The sequence below is a fragment of the Mesocricetus auratus genome, unplaced genomic scaffold (assembly GCF_017639785.1).
Source record: "Mesocricetus auratus isolate SY011 unplaced genomic scaffold, BCM_Maur_2.0 Super-Scaffold_100691, whole genome shotgun sequence".
In the NCBI taxonomy this organism is placed as follows: Eukaryota; Metazoa; Chordata; class Mammalia; order Rodentia; family Cricetidae; genus Mesocricetus; species Mesocricetus auratus.
This window is the reverse complement of record NW_024429267.1, coordinates 5,165,217-5,180,532: the sequence shown is the minus strand read 5'-3', so window position 1 is coordinate 5,180,532 and position 15,316 is coordinate 5,165,217. Positions and strand designations below refer to the sequence as shown.

General features: G+C 51.5%; 1 protein-coding gene across 3 annotated transcripts in view; it reads right to left on the bottom strand.

Moving 5' to 3' along the window:
• Positions 1–3,925: 3,925 nt before the first annotated feature.
• Positions 3,926–15,316, bottom strand: part of Igdcc4 (immunoglobulin superfamily DCC subclass member 4) — a 37,289-nt gene continuing 25,898 nt past the window's right edge. For all 3 annotated transcript variants that reach the window (XM_005075545.4, XM_005075546.4, XM_013117455.3), the window contains 10 exons: positions 14,461–14,697; positions 14,278–14,379; positions 11,341–11,524; positions 10,638–10,765; positions 10,310–10,480; positions 10,052–10,189; positions 8,784–8,889; positions 8,072–8,300; positions 7,176–7,340; positions 3,926–6,726 (listed from right to left, as the gene is read on the bottom strand). In XM_005075545.4, coding sequence (XP_005075602.1) covers positions 6,310–6,726; positions 7,176–7,340; positions 8,072–8,300; positions 8,784–8,889; positions 10,052–10,189; positions 10,310–10,480; positions 10,638–10,765; positions 11,341–11,524; positions 14,278–14,379; positions 14,461–14,697 — 1,877 coding nt within the window. In that variant the 3' untranslated portion in view covers positions 3,926–6,309. The remainder of the gene's footprint in view (positions 6,727–7,175; positions 7,341–8,071; positions 8,301–8,783; positions 8,890–10,051; positions 10,190–10,309; positions 10,481–10,637; positions 10,766–11,340; positions 11,525–14,277; positions 14,380–14,460; positions 14,698–15,316) is intronic.

Genomic DNA, 15,316 nt, shown 5'->3' with positions numbered 1-15,316 from the left:
GCACCGCCCTCCTCCTCTGCCCGCCGCCCCCCCTCTTCTCCCCTCCCCCCAGCCCCCTCTCCCCGGAGGCCGGGTCTGGGGAACAAAAGAGCCGGCGAGCGCTTTAAGCTGCCGGACATTCCCGGCTGCGCGGCGGACGCGCCCCCTGCGCTTTGAACTGCAGCGGGAGTAGCCGGCGCCGACCCGGGCTGCAGCCGGGTATCCGCTCCTCGTGGTCCGTCCGGACTTCAGGATCTGGGAAAGTGAAGACTGTGAAAGAGGGTCCCGGCTGCGGAAAAAAAAAAAAAAGCAAACCTGAGGGGTTTGCTCTTCCCCACTTTCTCTACGGTGCCCTCTTCCACAATGTGCAAATCTCTGTTTTAAAGACAATTCCCTTAAAACTGCTCAAAGTTGCTAGAAATTCAGTATTCCCTAGGTTCCCGGCCCTTCTGTTCAAGGAATGGGTCATGTCGCTACTCTGTAGACTGAGGAGTTAGGGCACTCCCTCCCTCTGGGAAGAGTAGCCCTAACACTACATTAAGAGCCCCAATAGAAACCCGAGACCCCACCCGGTTCTGCCTACTGTCCAGCCCAGTCATGCTCACTGAGTTGGTCTAAAACCTGAAGACAATAGTTTCTCCCCTCAACTTTGCAGATCGCTAAAAGCAAAGGTCCGGGCAAATGACCTGGTAGCTGGGTAAGCACACTGGAAGTTCCACTCGCCAGGGATCGTCTCTGCTGTGTCTGATGTTTCACACACGGGAAGACAACTCTAGAGGAAAGACACCAGTGGCCAACCTGACTGACCGGCTGAGTTTCATCCCTGGGACCTACATGAGGCATGGAGAAAATGACATCCACAGCAAATTGTCCTCTGACAGCCAGCTGCACTTGCTCCATGGCGCGCGCGCGCGCGCGCGCGCGCGCACACACACACATACACACACACACACACACTCACACACACACACTCACACTCACACACACACCATAAATAAAATGTACTAAAAGGCTGAGTGATGGTGGTGCACACCTTTAATCCCAGCACTCGGGGGGGCAGAGGCAGGCATTTTTCTCAGTGAGTTCAAAGCCATCCTGATCTACAGAGTGAGTTCCAGGACAGCCAGGGCTACACAGAGAAACCCTGTCTCAAAAAACCAAACCAACCAACCAAACAAACAAAAATGCTCTTTTCAGAAGGGCCAGGCATAGTGGTATACATCTTTAATCCCAGAACTTGGCGGCAGAGGCAGTTGGATTTCTGTGAGTTTGAGGTCAGTCTGGTCTACATAATGGTTTCCAAGACAGCCAGAGCTACATAGTGAAACCCTGGCTAAACAAATAAACAAACAAAAATTTAAAAATCAACCTAAATAAATAAAAACCCCTTCAGGCCTCTAGGAATCAGGTGCTTGTACACAGACAGATCTGCATTAATATAAGCCAAAGAGGATAGTCTGAAGTCATGTGAGCAATGGAGAGATTCAAGAGCATGGACCCGGGTCTGCCATTGCCTCAAAAGGATTCATTGAGGAAGGGCTGGAGTGAGGCCTCTACAGACAACAGAGAAGGTAGCACTGACAGAGGGGCCTCTTTGGGGCCTGAAGTCCTGGAATGCCCTCCTGCAGGCCTTGAATCATCAACCACCCCTTCTTGGCATGTTCGGAACTCCAGAGAGGTCAAATTGGTGTCCTGAATTGCTGTCATTTTAAATTCATCTTGACAAGTGTTTAATTTTTCTTTATTACAACCCCTGGTCTGAGAGGGATACGCAAATAATGGCTATTCTGCTGCATGCAAAATTGCAGCCTCTCTGTGTGATCTGCCAGTTAATTCCGAGCCTGGCCCACCAGCCACTTTGGGGTGGTCCTGGACATGACAGCCTCTGCTGGCTCGTGATTCCTTCCGGTAAAAGGCACAGTGATCCTGTGATGTGTGAAGTACCATTGGTGACCTTGTATACATTTGAGTTCTTGCATACAAAGCAAGACATTTGGGAAGACGAGCATGTAGGTGTGACCCTAAGAGTGCATTGATCTAAGGTGTGACCCTATGAGAGTGCATTGATCTAAGGTGTGACCCTAAGAGTGCATTGATCTAAGGTGTGACCCTATGAGTGCATTGATCTAAGGTGTGACCCTATGAGAGTGCATTGATCTAAGGTGTGACCCTATGAGAGTGCATTGATCTAAGGTGTGACCCTAAGAGTGCATTGATCTGAGCCGGGCGGTGGTGGCGCACGCCTTTAATCCCAGCACTCGGGAGGCAGAGGCAGGCGGATCTCTGTGAGTTCGAGGCCGGGCTGGACCGATAGCCTCCAAAACAATACAGAGAAACCCTGTCTCGTAAAAACAAAACAAAAAAAAAGAGTGCATTGATCTAAGGTGTGACCCTAAGAGTGCATTGATCTAAGGTGTGACCCTAAGATTGCATTGATCTAGGTGTGACCCTAAGTAAGAGTGCATTGATCTAAGGTGTGACTCTAAGAGTGCATTGATCTAAGGTGTGACTCTAAGAGTGCATTGATCTAAGGTGTGACTCTATGAGTGCATTGATCTAAGGTGTGACCCTAAGTAAGAGTGCATTGATCTAAGGTGTGACTCTAAGAGTGCATTGATCTAAGGTGTGACCCTAAGAGTGCATTGATCTAAGGTGTGACTCTAAGTAAGAGTGCATTGATCTAAGGTGTGACCCTAAGTAAGAGTGCATTCATTGATCTAAGGTGTGACCCTAAGAGTGCATTGATCTAAGGTGTGACCCTAAGTAAGAGTGCATTGATCTAAGGTGTGACCCTAAGTAAGAGTGCATTGATCTAAGGTGTGACCCTAAGAGTGCATTGATCTAAGGTGTGACTCTAAGAGTGCATTGATCTAAGGTGTGATTCTAAGTAAGAGTGCATTGATCTAAGGTGTGACCCTATGAGTGCATTGATCTAAGACTGCATCGAGAGCAGGTGCATCCAGGAGTTGGGAATACGGCTCAACACATCTGTGGGCCACAATGTATGTCACCATTTCAAAAAGTTGGCAAGGAATCAGATACACTCTTCCAAACTCTCTCTGCACAGGCACGCATGAGGTACACACGTGTACATGCAGGCCAACATGCTTGGCACATGCTAGGTGTGCTTTTTCAACCACACAATGACATTTTCAGCCCCCTTGTCTTGAAGTTTGAAAAAATCATGTATGTATATGTCTATGAAAGAGTGTGTATGTGTGTGTATGTTTCCTAAGCGTCTACTGAGTGGGAAAGAGGCTCTAGTTTTTTTTCTTGGGCCCATCTTTCCTCTTAAAATTTACCATTTCCCCTGGGTGGTGGTGGCCCATGCCTTTAATCCAAGCACTCAGGAGGCAGAGGCAGGAGGATCTCTGTGAGTTTGAGAACAACTTGGTCTACAAAAAAGTTCCAGGACAGGTTCCAAAGCTCCATAGAGAAACCCTGTCTCAAACCCTGCCCCCTGTGGGGGTGGAGGGGAATTTCCCATCCTGGCAGGAAATAAACTTCCTAGGCCAGGAAGACTGAGGAGCATGTAGCCATTTGGTTCCATAAAGAACATATTCTGCCAGGCAGTGGTGGCACAAGCCTTTAATCCCAGCACTCGGAAGGCTGAGGCAGGTGGATCTCAGTGAATTCTAGGCCAGACAGGCCTAAAGCTACACAGAGAAACCCTATCTCAAACAAACAAACAGAAGACATCCCGAGGCTGAGGGATGGCTCAGTGGTTAAGAGTGCTCACTCACTGCTCTTGCAAAGGAACCTTGCTAGGTTCTCAGCCTCCATACTGGATGACAATGACTGGCAAGTCCAATTCCAAGGGATCTGAAGTGCTCCGGCCTCTGTGAGCACCTGCATATGTGTGGTACACATAAAATTATGCATGTGTGTCCTGAGTGCACGCAAACACACAATCTTTAAGAGAAAGTTAAAAAAAAAGAGCAACCTGTCTGGAAAATAGTTTATTAATTCATTATAGGGACAGATACATGATCAATGCCTTAGGGTAACACTAAAGAGTATCATATTTGTAAGGAGGAAACATGATGCTGGGAAATGTAATTAAATGATACAGCATAAACTAAGGATGAGTAAATAAGTGAGCATGTAAGTATCGAGTACACTTGTCATGCTTCAAGAAAAGGAAGATTTGTAAATGAGACTCAAAAGAATTTAAGGCATCCATGGCAAGCGACAAAGGAATTAATACCCTGTAAAAGGCCAATAGACTCTTTTCTAATAAAACCTGCTGCTACAAAGACACAAATCGAACACTCCCCAGTTACTCAGAACCCAAATCATATATAATGCTTGTGAGTAACGGCTACTTTCTTATCAACTGTGAGTTATAGGCAGATACCAGATTTATTACTTATTTGCTTTTGAGAAACAATCTTCCACCCAGCCTAATGGGTTATAAATTGTCTCATTTGCAGCCATTTAATTTAAACCAGAGCCTCAGTGCCTGTTAAACAAGAACATGAGCAATGACTGTGTGGTGTAATGCTAAGAGCCCACTGTTAAAAAGGCTATTTCATTCAAGGCAAGTAAAAAAATCTAACCAGCAAAATAAAATGAGGCTTTTGACCTTCAAAGCAATGAAGAAACACACTGTGGTGTTGGCTGTGGCCACTCTGAATGCTGTAGAAGTAGTTCAAGTGACAATCCTGTCTTTAACCAGACACGAAAGCAACATTAATAATCTTTAGTGTTATCATAGGCTGAAGAGGGGAGGAGGAGGAAATGTAGGTGAGGTGTCAAATGTGAGTGACACAGACGCTCTCAGGGGCTGCAACTCTGCTGAAAGAATAAAAAAAAAGGAAAGATACACTGGTTATTTCTAATTTGGCCCAGAAGCCAGAGTTAACACTTGATATGCTGGCCAGTTAAAATAAAAAGATGTGCAGTCAGAGAGCAACCCCCCCCAATTCTACACTGCTGGAAGATGACTAAGGTAAGACATCAAAAGATAGCATGGCTTTCACGATACAGGAAGTACAAGTCAGGCTTGTCCCTGCGTGATAAGATGACCTCAGGATTCAATTTAAGGAAAAATAAAAAAAATTAAAAAAAATTTAAAAAAAAAGAGCTAGCCACCCCTTCCTGTGCACAGACTTCCCTTCTAGCATCTTGGAGGGAACTCCTTTCCCACCCTCAATCCAGGCAGGTTAGGGAGCTGAGCCACTGTAGCTCTCTTGCCCCGCCCCCCACATCCCTTCAGCTTCAGCAGGGACTGAAGACTGCAAGGCAAAAGCACGAACCCATTTTTCTGTGCAGATGGGTGGCAGCCGTTTTATTCAGCCTCTGGTTTCAGTCCCTACCCCTTCTCATGGCTTCCCTGGTGCAGCCTAGGTTCATGTCTTCCGTAGAAAACCTATCCTTCTCAATCTCAAGGAGAAGGAGGCCAGGAAGCCAAAAGGTCTTTCCCAAATCTACCTGGAGTGGGTCGTTTGCCCAGAAAGGGGGCTCACAGCGGGGCTCGCAGGGGCTCATGGGGACCCAGGGGTCACACTATGGTCTGAAGCAGACATGAGGTAGTCATGTTGTTAGGGAAGGGTGCATAGGTTGAACCTAGGGACAAGAAACACAGGACACAATGGCGAGCATGGGAGACACGGAGGAAGGGAAACAGCGGTGAGTCAGTGGGAGGCATCACAGGAAAGAGAAGGGCCCCAGGGTAGGGGAGCAGGGCAGCACGACACAGACCCCGAGAACAAAGAAGGGGCACAGAAGAGGGGACAGGGAGAGAAAGAAGATTCCCCAAGCCAGGCACTTCCCACGTTACAAAATCAGGTGCAGAGTCGCTCAAAGGACAGGGGAGCTAAGCTGGGCTCACCCAGCCTTCCAGGCCTTAGGAGGCCACGAGGCTGACAACTGCAGCCTCAGGCAGGCAGGCTGCGACGTAGGCCTGCAGAGTTGACTGGCACTCAACTCAGCCCAGCTGACAGCAGAGGGGCTGGGGCCGTCTTCGTAGACACGGCATTGAAGACACTCTCAGAGTGTAATAAAAGGCTGGGTGACAAAGCTACGGCTCAAAGAGCTGGCACTGATCACTGTTACACCATCCTGCCACGGAGGATCCGTCAGGCCGCAGTGACTGCTACATACGGTGAGGTTTCCCAGCTCAACCAGCACACACACATGACTTCACATATGTCCATCACATGGAGCTGGGTCTCAAGTCCCTCCAGTATCACAGCCGTGGTGCAGAGTATGGGGACTCCCCCATCCCAGCCAAAGGGTCCTAGGAGGCTCCAAAAGGCTTGTTGACATCTCTAGCACACACGTGTGTGGCCATGCCTGACATGTTCCTGAGCCATATCAGCCTTTTGCTCAGGGAAGCTGAGCAGAGGAGACAGGAGGCCTGGGGAGGCTTGGGCTGACGGCTAAAGGGCACAGGGCTTTGGGCTGGCCGCTTTCCGCAGGGGCTCCCTCTGGAGCAGTGCTGGGCTGGAGGTCTGGACAGGAGCAGGAGGCACTGGCTGCCTCTGGTAAGCAGGTGAGCCTCTCTGGCCCTGTGGTTGCCTCTTCGCACTCTTCCAGCTCCCTGCCCAGCCAGTCTGCTCCTTGAGACAGATCCACAACCCCTGAGGTGGAAGGCGGAGCCTCTGTCGGCAGGGATTCCTCCGGCTCCAGGTCTTGGAGGTGGAAGTCAGGACTTCCTTTGGATGCACCGAAGTCGGAGTGGACAATGACCTCGGCCTCTACCTGATTCCTGCAGGCTGGGGGCGGCTTCTTTCTCCCATTGCTCTGGCAGAGCAGAGAACAAAAGGCCAGGTGAGCACCACTGAGTGTGGGTATCAGAAGAACGATCAGCAGATGTGGGGTGGAGAAAGGAGGCCCCTCCACTAGAGGATGTACCGAGCACTGTCTCGCCGGAGGGGGTGCTCAGACCGGCAAAGGCAGCTAGTAGAGAATGTCACCTGCTTGCCCAGACTCAGGCTTCCAGAAAGTACTAGACACAGGACCTCCATGAAGAGCAGGAAGGACCCAGTATATCAGGGGTTAGGCTACCCTCAGTTACTCTGTAATTCTACTGTGGGCCACTTAGTTTCAGGTAAAGAAGGAATTGTTCCCAAACTGGACTTCCTGTCACCCACTCCCCTTTGGAAGCTACAAGGCCTGCTGAATATACTTCTATCCCTGGAAAGCTTAGGGGGCCCTTCCCTCCTGCCTGCCCTTCCGATCAGGACACAGACCTTTATGGCATCATACACCAGAGCCTGCAGCAACAGTGTCTGCCCAGTTCCGGCTGGAGGCAGCAGGGCACGGGTCAGAGCGGGCCTAGGACCACCACCCTGGGGCAGCTCACAGCCTGCCCAGGAGCCTGTCCAGCTTAGCCCACTTGGTTGTGCCCAGGAGATCTGCAAAGGAAGAAGATGTATGCAGGGTCCAGGCCTGTGGCAGACAGGTTCCACACTGAAGCACCTTCCCTAGGCAGGGGTGGGAACCGAGGCAGGCAGTCATAACCCCAACAACACTTGACACATACAGCCCGGGGCTCCCAAGTCTGGTGGGCTCTTCCTCATCGCAGAGGAAGGGGGCGGGACGGGAGAAGTGACCATCAAGACTCTTGGTCAGGGCCGGGCGTTGGTGGTGCATGCCTTTAATCCCAACACTCAGGAGGCAGAGGCAGGTGAATCTCTGTGAGTTCGAGGCCAGCCTGGTCTACAAAGTGAGTTCCAGGACAGCCTCCAAAGCCACAGAGAAACCCTGTCTCGAAAAACCAAAAAAAAAAAAAAAAAAAAAAAAAAAAGACTCTTGGTCAGGGTGTGCCACCACTTCAGCCCCAGGGGGACCACGCCTACGGGGTCTTACCTTATCCTGGGCCCAGCCCTACTCTGCCACAGTCAAAGTGATCAGGGAAGTGAGGGGAGATCTGGGTGCTCTCAGCAAATACAGCTCTGAGGCCCTCCCAGGTGCAGACAAGGCTGGCTACTCCCAAAGGATCCTTAAGGAAAGGGACATAGGCTTCTCTACTTGGCTCTGGGCCTGGTGTCTGTCTTACGGTCAAAAGTTGTGCTCTGTCGCCCCCTGGTGTTTAGTTTGGGAATGAGTCCGCGTGTGCCTCTGACCTACTGAGACGGTCCCTCACCTTTCTCTTGGAGTGGCCCCGGCAATCCGAAACACTGCCACCCATAAGGCTGTGCACTTCAGCCTTGTCTTCCACATCCGAGGGCGGTGGGGACCAGTCTTGGGGGCGGGGGTGCACGAGGGACTCCAATTCATGGGCAGCAGGGATAGTGGGGGGCCCAAGCCGAGCTCTGGAGTACAGGGCTGGGTTCCCAGAGGTGGCTGTGGAGGACAGCCCTGGGAGGGCTTCCCTGCAACAGGAGCAAAGCAATGGGTCAGGCAAGAGTGGACTTGGTTTCCTGGTGTGGCATGTGCAACAAGAAAGGGAGGACTACTGTCCGCACAGCCTGACCCTCAAATGACACCCTTCCTCGTGTGGAGAGGCGGGGCTTCTCCATCCACGTTGCTGGAAGCTGTGAAGACAGCACACAGGGTGACTGCCTGCTCTGGCTGAGGTGGGGAGACTGGGGCTCCCCTAAGCTCATCCTACATTCTCACGAGAACAACGCCCCAATCCTTCATCTCAGAATGCTAATAAATTATGGACCTGTTTTTGTTCTGCTGAGGGTGGAGCCCAGGGCTTCACATAGGCTGGGCGAATGTAGCTCTGGACCCACCCCACCTCCACAGCCCTAACTTTAACAGAACTCCACGTGCAGCAGGGATGTGTACGCTCCTGGGTCCACTTTGCAGCCTTCCTGGAAGCCCTCGGTCCCCACCGTTCCCTGGTTCACCTGCGGGAGCTCCGTCGTAGGCCGGCACACATGCAGGCCAGGAGGCAGAGAAGGCCCAGGCAGACGCCCACGATGATGCCTGTGACAGAGTGCACATCCAAGGAGTCTGTGGGGGGGAGGACAGAACGGTTCAGGAACAGAAGGGTGCAGCGATCACAGATCCAGAGGGGCGGGGCCTTCTGCAGAGGACTGCTAGCCTCAGTCTCTCGCTTTGGAGATGCCACCTCTCTTCTCTTTTGTTTTTTGTTTTGTTTTCCTGAGACAGGGTTTCTCTGCGTAGCTCTGGCTGTCCTGGAACTCACTGTGTAGACCAGGCTGGTCTTGAACTCAGAGATCCGCCTGCCTCTGCCTCCTGGGATCAAGGCATGTGCCACCACACCAAGCCTGGAAGTCCCCATTCTTCTGACTGGAGTGTAGAAGGCCACAGGACCTCACTGGCCCCGAACTGAGCCCACCATGGTCTTCCCTGCTCTACACCACCTGTCCCTCCCCACATCAGACTTCACAGAGTCGACTTTCCAGTGAGGCCTTCTCCCGCCTGCTTTCATGGTGTGTACACCCGTGTTCCTGTGATGTATGCACACGCTCATGTAGGGGAGGGGCACAGCCGCATGCGTGTGACCCGTGGAGGTCAGAGGTCCACATCACATGATCTCCTCCATCACTCTCAGCCCCAGAGGTCATCAAGTCTCTGCTTCCTCAGCACCGGGATCACAGTGTAAGCTGCCACATCAGGCTTTTACGTGGGTGCTGGGTGTTTGAACTCAGGTCCTGATGCTTGTATGGCAGCATTATACCAAACAGACATCTCCTCAGTCCTATGTATGCTTAATGCTCTGTTGGCCCCATCTTTGCGTCTGTAATAATTTTCAATAAGGGCCCTGGGTTCTCATTTTTATCTTAATTGAACCCTGAGGGTGTCTATCCAGCCTGCTGTCCACTTCCCCTTTACAGAGCTCACGAGCTCACCAAGCCAATCCTCTAAGCAAAGCAAGCTCCCCAAGAAACCAGCTCTCTGATGACCTCTGACCTTCACATGCGCACTGTGCTACACACACACTCACACACACACACACACACACACACACACACACACTCCACTATAAAATAATAAAAGAACATCTCAAAGCTAGGACAGTCCCTTGAACAAGCTGTCACCCTCCCCCAAAGTCAAGAGAGAGCAGTTTCCAAAAGCAGGATCTTGGGAACCAATCCAGGGGTCTTGGGGCCCAGGTTGCCCCAAAGGCCTCCTCCCTCCTCCCTGGTACCTGAGAATGTCTCCTGGAGAGTGATCACATCCTGCAATCGGGAGAAAGGCCCAGGCCCCACCTCTGTGCGGGCCCCCATCTTGAAGAAGTACCGAGTGTCACTCTCCAGGCCATGTACCTCTGCACTGAAGATGTTTCCTGTGGTTTAAGTGGGGGGCAGTTAGAAGGGGGTGGGCAGGAAGCTGCCCCAGCCCCAGAAGCTTCCAGACGTTCTCACGACTAACTTGGTCCCCCGAGAGGGTGGCAGGGCACCCTTACCCTCTGTGGTGAGCAGTGTCCACTGGTGCTCAGGCTGGGAGTGGTTGTTGCTGTAGAGAATTAGATACTCCACGATCTCGCCGTTGGGCTCTGTGGGGGGGCACCAGTGTAGCCGAACAGTGGATGGCGTCAGAGGGCTCAGGCGCAGGTCAGACGGGGGTGTGGAAGGCCCTGCAGCGCAGCGCAGCGAGGGAGTGAAGGGTCAGAGACACAGCCCCAGCTAAGGATGGCGGGAGGTGAGGGGGAGAGGGCACAGTCTCCCCGTCTTTCTCCTTCGCTGGACCCAGCAAATGGTGGCACGTATGGGGAGAGGGTGGTGGATACTTACGGTCAGGCAGGGTGGAGCGCTCTACTACGGAGCCAAAAGGCCCATCCATATCCACACCATGGGACTGTACCGCAAACTCATACTTGGTGAATGGCTTCAGTCCGCCAATGAGGATGTCTTCTCCAGAGCTTGGGAGTGGAGGAAGGGATAGATACGGCTAGTGTCCTCAGACAGGCTTCAAGCCACGTAGAACCCCAAACGTAAGCCCCTGTCTCCAGCCAGGCCCTACCCTGGAGGGAGCTGCTCCTTGGGACCACTAACCTCTCCCCCCAACACACCCAGGTGACCCACAGATAATTGGATGTATGCTACTTCATGTTTAACCTCCAAACCAGACCTTCCTGGCCTGCAGGAAGCCTTCCTGAATTAAGTTATTCTTCACTTGGGGGCCTGTCACTTCTGAGGCATCTTTTCTTGTCTTAGTTTATGCCTCTGTTGCTGTTCACAGGGTATTTTCTCAACCAATTAGCAGCTCCTAGAGCTATCTTCTGCATGACGGGAGGGCAGGGCCTCAGTAAATGGAAGCCTCACTCTCACCGACCGGTGACCACAGGCTCTGCCAGCAGGGGATGGGACCAGAGAGCTCTGTCTCACTGCTGCACCCCAGGGAAGAGACACCTGTGTAGATCCTGGGTGTGCCCTTGCCACAGCTGAGCCCTGAAGTGTCTCTCCTAGCTCTCCCGCTGCCTCCCCTTGCTGATACCTGGTATAGTAGGTGACCAGGGAGGCATTCCTGAGCCCCCAGGGACCGAAGCGCACAGTGTAGTTGACAATCTTGACGGTGGTGAAGTCTGGCTTCTTCCACCGGAGCCAGATGGAAGTGGAGCTGTTTGACTCTGCGTGGACATGGGCAGGAGGCAAGGGCGGCCCCCTCTGGACAGGCAGGTCTAGAATGGAAAGGCCAAGTGTAGGGGAGGGGACGGGCACTCATAGTCCCACTAGGCTTATTTGGCCTTTCCCCCCTCTTTATTTTTGAGACAGGGTCTCATTACATAGTAACCCAGGCTGGCCTCTAACTCTCCATCCTCCTGCCTCTGCCTCTCTAGTGCAGGGGTTATAGCTGTGTGCTACCAGGACTGACACTGGCCCTCGCTTTTGATCCCGTGAGTTGGGTGGCATTATCCCCACTGCAGATGAACCTCCCAAGAATTGAAGTGACTTTTGCTAAGGTCACACACAGAGCGACTATGAATCATCCCCAGTGAGAATGTGACAAAGAAGGCATGCCTTGTCTCTGGAGCCAGGCTCGGTTGAAAGTCCATTTCTGCAGGCAGTGATGGCGCACGCCTTTAATCCCAGTACTTGGGCGGCAGAGGCAGGCGGATCTCTGTGAGTTTGAGGCCAGCTTGGTCTACAGAGTGAGTTCCAGGACAGCCTCCAAACACTATCTTGCCCCCCCAAAAAAACAAAAACAAAATGAGATTCCATTTCTACCACTTACTAGCTGTGTGACTTTAGAGACGTTGCATAACCTCTCTGTGTCTCTGTTTCCTATTCATATACCTATGACAATATCTAGGCCTTGAGTTTTTTTCTTTAAATGTGTTCATTTTATTTTTTATTAATGATTATGTGTGGGTGCCTGCAGCCAGAAGAGGACTTCAGATCCGCTGAAGCTGAAGTCACAGGTGGTTGTGAGACAACAGAAATAGTTGCTGAGAACCAAACTCGGGTCCTCTGGAAAAGCAGTAAATATTCTTGACCACTGAGCCATCTCAGGCACACATGTGTTTGCTGTGTGGAGGAAAGGGGGTGAGCATACCGCACTGTGCCTGCGGAGGTCAGAGGACAACCTGGGGGAGCCTGGGAACCAAACTCAGGTCCTCTGGCTTGCAGCAAGCCCTTCACCTGATGAATCATCACACTGGCTCCCTCATGGGGGTTCTTTTGAAGTTCAATTCGTTAATACTTACAATGCAGGTAGGAAACTGTCTGATATAATGCATACTATTTGCCGACAAATGTTTATTAGATAGCATAAAAGAAACTCCAAGAGAGCAGATACCTTATTCAACACTAAACATCCAGAACAGAGCTGGCACGTGGTAGATACTTAGTCAAATAGTTGTTGAATAAAAAAAAAGAGCTATCTGGAATTAGAACCCAGGTTTCTTTGCTTTTGACTGAGTGTCAGGATGGCTCTTCAAGGTGACAAAGCAGGGCCAAAGGGCAGCACAGCTTGGGAGCCAGGGGTCTTGGTCCTAGTTAGTCTAGGCTTTGAGTGGCCTTAGGTGAATCCCTTGGCTTCTTTGACCCTTGTGACACTGTGACAGGATACCATCACTTGTAAAGTTCACTCTCAAAAACTGAAATTATCCTGGTGTGGGGGGTGCGTGCCTTGAATATCAGCACTTGAGAGGCAAACATAGGCGGATGTGAGTTCAAGGACAGCCTGGGGTACAAAGTGAGTTCCAGGACAATCGGGGATACACAGAGAAACCCTGTCTCAAAAAAACAAAAGCAAAGCAAAGAGCTGTGAAATTGCTAGGCATAGTAGCACACGCCTTTAGTCCCAGCACTAGGGAGGCAGAGGCAGGTGGGTTTCTGTGAGTTCAAGGTCTATATAGTTTCAGGACAGTCAGAGGTACATAGTGAGACCCTGCATTAAGAAAAGACAGCAACAACAACAAAACCAAATCAGACCACACCCCCCACTTGCCAACACTGAGCAGTGAGATGGCACCTATTGCCAGCCCTGAGGACTTGAGTTTGATCCCCGGGACCCAGTAATGGAAGAGAATCAGATTCCTCTCACCCCTGCAAGTGCACTAACACATGCAAATTTTTAACAATGTAATAAAAATGTAAAAATAATTTAAAAATTTAAGATTATACTCAAGCAAATCTTAAAATGTTTTAAGTTTATGGTTTGCGCTGAGCAGAGGGCTGGGCAGAAGCAATACACCAAGAACGGGAGACGGCTCAGCAGTTAAGAGCACGTACTGCTCTCCCAAAGAATCTGGGTTCGATTCCCAGCACCCACATGGTGGCTCCCATGGGTCTGTAATTCCAGTCCCAGGAGATTTGGAACCCTTTTTTGGCTTCGAGGGACACCAAGAACTCAGGTGGTGCACAGACACACGCAAGCAAAACACCCATAACCACAAAACTCATTTCTTCTTAGGTAAACCATAAAGATGTTCTCCCGCTTAACAATTATGGGATGGGGGGCTGGAGAGATGGCTCAGAGGTTAAGAGCACTGGTTGCTCTTCCAGAGGTCCTGAGTTCAATTCCCAGCAACCACATGGTGGCTCACAACCATCTGTAATGAGATCTGGTGCCCTCTCCTGGCTTACATGAATACATGCAGGCAGAAAAGCTGTATACACAGTAATAAATAAATCTTTAAAAAAAAGAATTATGGGATGATCCGACGGATCATGCGGTGTAGGTGGATGCGTCTGAAACAGCTAAAGATTGAATGCTGGAGCCAGGAGTCACGCATCAAGCATGGGGTCCCTCAGCCTCTTCCAACTCTCCCCCATTTGTTCTGCTTAGCTTGAGAACGAGGGGCATGCCTGACAGCACCAGGACTCCTGCCCAGGAGCGTGGGCTGGGGTGGGCGTGGCGTGCACACTGCCTGCTGGCTGGTCCGGGAAAAAAGAAAAGGGCTCTCAGACCCCCCCCCCCGCCCCTCACCTGGCGTGGGCGCTTTCTCCGTCTTGCCTTTCCATACAGCTGCATAGCCGTCCTCGTGTTTGTTGAAAGCTACGAGCTTCACCTCGTACAGCCTGCCAGGGACTGGGGAAGGCCACTGGGGTCACGCTCTCCGCACCCAGTTTGCCCGGCTTACGTGACCCTCCCGAGGCCAGGCCTGCTCACCTAGCTGGGTCAGCTCATACTGCTTCACTTTCTTCTTGAGCCTCACAGGCCCCACGTCCCAAACCTGGTCTTCACGGCCCCCTGCGGGGCGGTCACCGTCTGCCTCTTCCTCGGCCCCCACCTCACGCCAGTAGAGTTTGTATCCGGAAATCTGGGTGGGGTGAGGAGGCGGCTGCCATGACACCACCAGGGATTCCATCTTTGCCCTCACCTTCAATTCTGCAGGGGCAAAAGGGACTGGGGGCAGAGGAAGATGATGGGGACAAAGGGAAGAGAATGAGTGAGGTCAGGGACCTGAGCAGATGCAGGGCAGAGGCGGGGCACGGCATAGCGAGTTGTCCCAGGCCTTTCTCTACTGCTCCACTCTGCCACCTCCCGGTGGCCTGGAGCACTGCATGCTAGCTGTGAAGGCCCCATGTGGGAAACAGAGGCTTCTGCTAGTCTCTTGAAGGGATAAATACAGACAAGGGACTGCTGAGGTAAGAAACGGGATCTGGAACCACTAGAGTGAGGGGTCCTAATCCCAGCACTCGGTAGGCAGAGGCAGGTGGATCTCTGTGAGTTCGAGACCAGCCTGGTCTACAGAGCAAGTTCCAGGACAGCCTCCAAAGCCACAGAGAAACCCTGTCTCGAAAACAAAAACAAAACAAAACCAAAAAGACACTGTATATGTATTTTTAAATTTTAAGCATCTGTTTGTCTGTCTGTCTGTCTGTGTGTACATGTGGAGGTCTGAGGACAAGTCGTGGACTCATTTCTTTCCTGCCACCGTATAGATTCTGGGGAGACAATGGGAGTCTGATCCCCAGAAAAAAAGCAGCAAGCCCCTTTGCTAGCTGGGCCATCATGGTATTCT